At 33.4% G+C, this 7,774-nt stretch overlaps 1 protein-coding gene across 1 annotated transcript; it reads right to left on the bottom strand.

The window, feature by feature from the left end:
- Nucleotides 1-1,244: 1,244 nt before the first annotated feature.
- LOC131625771 (WRKY DNA-binding transcription factor 70-like) lies at nucleotides 1,245-3,157 on the bottom strand. Its single transcript, XM_058896604.1, has 3 exons — nucleotides 2,747-3,157; nucleotides 2,022-2,126; nucleotides 1,245-1,908 (listed from the first exon to the last, which is right to left on the bottom strand). Exons 1-3 carry the CDS (start codon nucleotides 3,064-3,066, stop codon nucleotides 1,431-1,433), a joined length of 903 nt encoding a protein of 300 aa, XP_058752587.1. The 5' UTR covers nucleotides 3,067-3,157; the 3' UTR covers nucleotides 1,245-1,430.
- Between the last annotated feature and the right edge of the window lie 4,617 nt (nucleotides 3,158-7,774).

Genomic DNA, 7,774 nt, shown 5'->3' with positions numbered 1-7,774 from the left:
GCAAATGGCATGTAGTTGGGAGAAGTGACCTTTTGTATTTAGGTTGTTACTCTTTTATCCTTGCAATAAGATAATCCACTTTATTTAGTACAACAAATTAAATGAGTTATCAAGGGCTTTTTTGGTATGGCTTGCGCAAAAATGGAGTAGTAGACATTGAATTAGAAAGTTACGGTTATATCCTTTTTACTGTGTAAAATTATTTGATGAGAAGGACATAATTGGGTGTTTGGTCAATCTAATAGTAATGATAAGATAGTAGAAAAAAGTAAAAAATAGTGATTAAATGTATTAAACTAATAAAATAATATGAAAATACGGTGTAAGTTAATGTGTAAGTTAATTTTTGGTGTAGAACCATCCTTTCTCATTAATCAAGGACTAGTAATAAATAATAATTTTATCTTGTGTGCCCCATATAAGTTCATATCAAAAAAGGTACCTACAAATTATTTCTTAAAACTTTGAAGAAATATAAAGCATCCGAATTCCTTTTTTTTCTTCATATAAAGGCAAGTAATCATTATAAATGTGGATCAGGAGTTTGTGGCCATTCTATTTTGCACGCTGTAAATAAGATAAATCTCACACACATTCACATATATAAACGAACCATCTCCATCACTTTTTTTTTTTCCATCGTACTATATCCACCTCACCCCAAAACAAAGAAACAGAAAAACAACAACCCCACATCACTTTAATAATACAGACACTCCTGATATTTCATGCAATGAAACATTGAATCCACCCTTATAACCTCATCTCCTATAGAGTACTTGTACTATACTACATAATCACTCTCCACGTTTGGATTTTATCACTCATAAATGCACGTTGAAAAGCCATATTATTTTTTTTTCAAATAGTTTGATGTCACTGGAATTTTAATAAAGGTTTAATAAATAAATGTTACGGATTTGAATCCTAGAGCCGTCTTTGGTGGCGTGCAAGGTGGGCTACCGCACAAGGCCTCAATATTTTTACGGTTAGACTGTAATTAAATAGGGCCTCATAAATCTTCGCTGCTATTAAAATGAGGTTAAATAGGACCTCTAATTATTTTATCATAGTTGAACTAGCCATGACTAACCTACACAGGATCTCCAAAAAATTTCGAATCCGCATCCTAATCTCAGACGTCTATTTTCCTGCACAGCTAACAAATGAGCTGTCTTAACCGAACAAAAGAGTGATATATTTTTTACATCATCTATGTATGACACATTTACTTTTGTTGATAATTAAAATTATGTCACTTTTTCATTGGAAATGGATAAATACAAAACATATTTTACATAAAATGAAGCCAAACTAGCTAGCTAGCAACCATATGAACCTAATGTCTCCTACTAGCTAGCAACCATTACTAAACAAAAAACCATAATGGAAAAACACACTAAGACAAAGGACAATTCATTCACCAAATTTCAAGAAAGAGGCCAATTAAGGACATCATCATACAAGATATCAGGAATATTAACACCTAGTTGATGAGAATCAAGTGTTGATGATAGTGTGACATGGTTTTCTGAATCATCAAAAGTGAGCCCAGAGAGGTAATAATCATTAGCAGAAGATGAATGAGGAGGATGAACAATCTCTTCCTTGCACTCCTTTTTCAATGATGATATTGATGATGATGTTGATGGATAAGAAGGTGATGAGAGAAAAGGGCAGTCTTGTTTGGCTGGTGTTGGGAAAGAGTTGTCAAAACTAAGGAACATGGAAGAGTGATTAGAAGGAGAAAGTGATGAATCCATAATGATCTCAGGACTTTGTAAGATTCTACAAGTGTGATGACCATAGTAGGTTGTTTTGTAAAGAGGTGGATCCTCTTGAACTTTTTGCACTTGTTTTGTTGCTTTGCATCCTTGTTCAGTTTTGTGAGTGCACCTGTAGTAGTTCCTGCACAACATATACAAATGTAAATCCATTTAGACTCCTAAAGGTTTTAAAAAACGGTCCAAAAACCACCACGACAAAACAGTATCAGAAGAGATAGGTCTAAAGGAACATACCTTGGGAATTTGGTGTTGAGGATAGTTTTTTGGCCATACTTTCTCCATTGATGACCATCTTCCACTAGATATTCAGATTCTTTCTCCCATGTTTGTGAAACTTTTCTGTAAACAAAAATTGCATACATAAATTTTCTAATTGGTTCCCCAAACTTAAAACCAATATCAATGCAGAATATACAATAATTATACTGAGACAAAGAGATATGCCAAATTACAACATAGTCCCTTCATATTATGTGGTTGATATGATGATGATAATAATGAGGAACAATAATTGATAGGGTCCAATATTACTCATATGTAAGGGACAAATAATAACAAAATATTCATTAACTTTTAATTATAAGTAATCAAGTTAAATGACAAAATATGCCTTACCTCATCTAAAGTTCAAATATAAATCACTCAAGAAATAAGAGAAGAAAAATAAATAATAAATAAAATAAAAAAACAGGCAAATATACTAAACCTAACTGGGTATGAAAAACCATATCCTCCAAGATCAACCCTTTAACTAGATCTAAGTTATATATAGGTCTTTTATATCCGGAGACGGAAGAACAATAATCACTAAAGACTCACACATATAACCGAAAAAGTACTAGGATTCGAATTTTGCCGGTTGAAATAGGATTTGCGGACAAGTTATATCTAGGTATATCAAAGAGCAGTGATATGTGTAAGCAAAATTAGTAACAAGTAATAAAAAGATAATAAATTACCTTCTTTTGTAACAGCCTCTTCTTTCCTTAACAACGGAACTACTCTTACAATTACTCTCCAAAGAATCTTCAGATTTAGTGAGTTGCAAATCAGACCCCTCAGAAGTTTGAGAGTTGTTCAAGAACAAGAGAGAGTTGGTAAAGGTGACAAGCACTTCCTTCAAAAGATGTTCAGCAAATGGTGTTGTTGATCCATTGTTATCATCAATATCACCACCACTTTCATTGAGGATATTTCTAAGTTGATTTGCAAGCTCACGTCCTCTTAATAGCTCATCAATAACCTTCCCACGACCGTGACCTAGGTTTTCATTTTCCATTTTTGAAGATTGGAATCTAAGCAAGATTTTTGTTTGGTTTGGTTTTGTTGTTACACTCTTTTTTCTCTGTCTAAAAAATACACATACACAAACACTGAACTCTTATATATAATATACAGGGTGTAATAGGGTTTTTTATTGAGAAAAAAACAAAATGAGAAAACAAGTTGTTATTATTTTATTGTGAAAATAAAAAAGTTGTTGTTATATTTTGCACATGCTTCGAAGATTAGTGGAAACTTGGTATGAAAATTCATACTTCTTTTAACATGTTACTTAAACTCTCACGCGCTTCGTGAGAGCGTATCTCGCACAGCGGTGGAGGATGTGTAGCGCGTAACGTGTACAGCTTTGGATACTTTTGTTGAACATAGAAGAAAGGAAGGCGCGTGGGTAATGAATCTGATGGTATTGTGATGACGTCATAGTGTGAATAGTGATTGACGTCATTAGACAGGTGGTGTTTGTTGATTGGTTATCGTGCGAGTGATAGTCGCCAATGGCTTACCTGGTGTCGGGTTAAATGTCGATTGTATCCCTGGAATCGGATTTTATGTATTATAGAAGAAACATTGAGGTACAGACAAGAAAAGAGAAGATTAAAGAAAGTTGGATGTGCTGTGTAACGTTGGATAAGGATCAAAATGGAAAGCATCTATGAGAGATTTATAAATATAAACTATTTTTATAAGAAAAAGTATATTAAATATATGATTTAGTGACATTTTTCTAGCATCGAATATTATTAATTAAAGTGTTATGTTTGTTATGTTTAAGAAATTGAATTAATAATATGGAGGGATGGACTTAACGGAGAATCGGAGAAAGTAGACGCACTCTTCTTTTTTTGGAGCTTGGAAAATGAAAAGTTACTTCATATATTATTCAAGAGGACATGACTATCTTCTTTGACTGCATTTTTCGTACCATTAATAGGCAAGGACACACTCCCCACATTTTTTAAAAGTAGGTGAGTGATATGTACAACGGTCGACGCGATTAGATAATGGGTGTCTGTTCCAATAAATAGGTGATTAGGAAGTTGATTGGGGCAACATATTGCATCGCCTATCATTTGAAAACTCTTGCATCATCTCCTGTGGGTCCTTTGAAAATATAACATGATTTTTTTAAAGATAAATCAAAGTTTGAATTTTAGCTAGAAGAAGTATCCACGTTATATTTTATCTTTGAATATTTGTATGTGAAAAACGCTCAAATACATTTTAGAAATATTTTTAAAATCAAATTGATTCTCATTGCATATATAAATTTTACTTGAAAAAGGTGAAGATTCTTGAACCACGAGTTGGAAAGATTGTGCTCATATAGATAAAATCAACGGAACATGCCGAGCAATAAAAGTTTGCGGCCAAATATGAGATGCCACATATCTTAACAATGGAGGAAACAATCATGCAATACTTGGATAAATAGTCGAATGAGACAATAATTTTTATAAGTCACAATATTATAGCTAGTAGGATATTTTCCTCTATAAATATCACACTTTTTAAATTTCAAAAGAAATCATTCAATAAATCAAAACTATTTTACACATTTTATTTATTTACTTTTTTATGTATTTCTTAGGCTAATAGTTCAATTTCTCACACTTGTACTTAATGCAATTTGGAGTAGTCAAGGAACCGGCAATTGAGAGACAAAGTTCCTACCTTGTCGCAATCGTTCGGAAAAAAATCAAAATCAAAGTTGAGAGCTTTCAGTTAAATCCAGACTAAACTTCCAAAGTTTGATTACAAATTTGGCACAGTCACTAGGACACTACGATCAATACCACATAAATTTTCAATCATTAGCTCACAACTACGTTAGGCCTATGCAGCGACAACATAGAAAGAGTCTCGGTAGTATGGATCAACTATCACCATCATCTACAAGGATGCAAAGCCAATAACTACTAAATGAACATTTACAATTAATGAGTATGCCAACAGTAATGCATACTCTCAATGTTTCTAGAATTACAACAATTACTCCACCTAAAGAACAAGTTTTAAGGACTATGTCTTTCAATATACAAAAGATAGATATCGGGATACATGACATCTTGTATCAAGTATCTCAACAGATCACTGACTTTGTAAGATCTATGCTTCTTATAGGTCCAATAATCTAGGGAGTTGGAAACTAGGCAAGCCAATTCAAGTGAAACTCCTATCACATTAACTACTCAATGAGTTCTATAAAATCATAGTCTGGTAGGTTTTGTTATCCAACGTTATTTGACCAACATGATGGTAGTTTATTCCAAGTATTTTTTTTCCATTGTTAACCTTGGGGGAATCCAATAGAGGTTAATACATATAACAAGACTAATTTTTAATTTGGTCAGGTACATATGACAAAAAGACCTCTTGGAGTAGTAGGCCAAATTAGTATGCCACAAGTATCACATTATAAAAGCAATATGCAAACAAAAAACATGTATTACACGAGAGGATACTTCTCCATGAACCAAACAGAGATTTTGACATCCTAAGAACCGAATAGAAATTTCACCAGGGTACTATCAAGAACCAAACAAATATTTTTACTAGCATAGTCTCAAATATCAAACAAATAAATCAAACAAGAGAATAACACTCTTTATGAAAAACACTTAAGCACAAACACCAATAGAACAAAACTCTCACAAGTATTTTTAACTCATAATGCACTAAGGCAACTTTAGTGAAATAATAGAAAAAAGAGTAGAAATGAGAAAGAATATGTTCAAAACATTTATGGTGTGTTTTCGAATTAGGAGAATCCCTCTATTTATAATGCATATAATCGATTAAGACCTAGGGTTAATCGATTAGATGGGCCAAATATGGAAGATTTTCAAATCTGTTATCGTTAATCTATTTTAAGCTTATTTAAATAATTAGGAGGAGTTACAAAAAATTCAATCGATTAACCCAAAAGTGTCAATCTATTATCTAGTGTAAAAAAACACTCCAAAAGAATTAACCAAGATAGAAACCAACTAGGTATGTTTTTAAAACATTTTTATTTTATGAAATGAAAAAAGAATTCAAAACCTTTCTTTGTGTGTGTGTGTATGAGAGATTTTCCATAGTACCTTAGAAGTTACTATTATACTTTTACAATAAAATGATTACCCATACACAAGATCAGGCGAGCTTTACACTTCCTCTCTTTCACAACCTTAAAGCTTCAAGATCTCTTGCTTGATCCATCATTGATTCAACACTTCATCTAGGACTTGATTCTTTTAACTAATGAGGCTTCATATAGCTTATTTGATAGACACAACCATCAATATTTGCATGATCAGAGATCCTAAAGCACTCCACTAAACACCACTTGATATTAGATATTGTCATCATCAAAACTACCAAGATCATCTGCATATAATAGTACCTGCAAGGACATAGTTCCACATTCCCCCCCCCCCTTTTTGATTATAAAAATGCATATATCAGGGAGGTGTAGGGATGGAAAGCAGACCCAAACTCGCGGGGCCCACCCACACCCAAATCCGAGTCAACGGGTGAAAACCCGAGTTGACTGGATTTGGGTTCGGGTGTCACCCGATATTTCGGATGCGGGTTTGGGTAGTGTGAAACCCGCACCCAAAACCCGAAATCACACCCGTTTATATATATAGAGTATACCCTACTAGATAATCGATTAACACTTCAAATTTAATCAATTAACTCTTTTGTAACGCTTCCTTATTATTTAACCAAGCTAGTAACCAACTAGGTATGTGTAAAAAATATTTTCAGGTGATTTTATAAAATGAGAGAGACTTCGAAAACCTTTGAATGTGTATGTGAGAGTTACCGTAGTATCTTAGAAGTTACTTTTATAGTTTTACAACACATTGTCAAACACATGACCAGGCAAGCTTTCGCACTTCCTCTCTTTTACAACCTCGAAGATCCAAAATCCTTTGCTTGGTTCATCATTGATTCAACACTTTATCTTGAACTTACTTCTTCAAACTGGTAAGGCTTCATATAGCTTCTTTGATAGACACCGCCATCAAAGGTGTCTTAATAATAGATCATCAGGGACTCCACCAAATGCCGCTTGACATTAAGTATTGTCATCATCAAAACCACTAAGATTGTTTGTAGATAATTGTACTTACAAGCACATAGTTTCACACTCTCCCCTTTTTTGATGACGATAATACATCTCTCACAGAGGTGGACAAACATACAAGAATATATAAAAGATTGGAGTGGTAAAACTCCCTCTTACAAATATAGAGAGTATACCCTAATCCCCCTTAAAGCATAGAAATTGTTTCTAACCTCAATGTGTTTAGTCTGAGAGTTAAGTACCATACTTTTTGTGATGTTTATGACACTAGTATTGTCGCATTTTATTAAAATCAACTGAGTAATCAAGAAACAAGAAATGTATCATGCAACTACCGACAACAATGTATCATGCATCAGTTGCGGATAGCGTTATACTTGCTTGCTTCTTGCTATACCAAGAGACAAGCAAAGTTACCAAGTAAGTGACATGTATTGCTGGTACTTTTCCGATCCAATTTCCACCCAGCAAAATCCAAGTCATAGTACCCAATTAAGTCATAATCTACCCCTTTGGGGTATCATAAACCCATTAGTGGTATGCTAGTGTTATATCTCATTATGCATTTTACCGTAGAAATATTTGATTCTTTGGAGTTTGCTTGAAAACAGACACAAACACACACAAA

The sequence above is a fragment of the Vicia villosa genome, unplaced genomic scaffold (genome assembly GCF_029867415.1).
Source record: "Vicia villosa cultivar HV-30 ecotype Madison, WI unplaced genomic scaffold, Vvil1.0 ctg.000236F_1_1_2_unsc, whole genome shotgun sequence".
Lineage (NCBI taxonomy): Eukaryota > Viridiplantae > Streptophyta > Magnoliopsida > Fabales > Fabaceae > Vicia > Vicia villosa.
This window is presented reverse-complemented; position numbering and strand designations above follow the sequence as displayed.

Excerpts from the sequence above, each read along its gene's own strand:
- LOC131625771 (XM_058896604.1), bottom strand. The coding sequence starts at position 3,066 with ATGGAAAATGAAAACCTAGGTCACGGTCGTGGGAAGGTTATTGATGAG. Across the intron at positions 2,127-2,746 it reads AGAGGCTGTTACAAAAGAAG|AAAAGTTTCACAAACATGGG; the intron begins GTAATTTATTAT and ends TTTTGTTTACAG. Across the intron at positions 1,909-2,021 it reads CTCAACACCAAATTCCCAAG|GAACTACTACAGGTGCACTC; the intron begins GTATGTTCCTTT and ends TATGTTGTGCAG.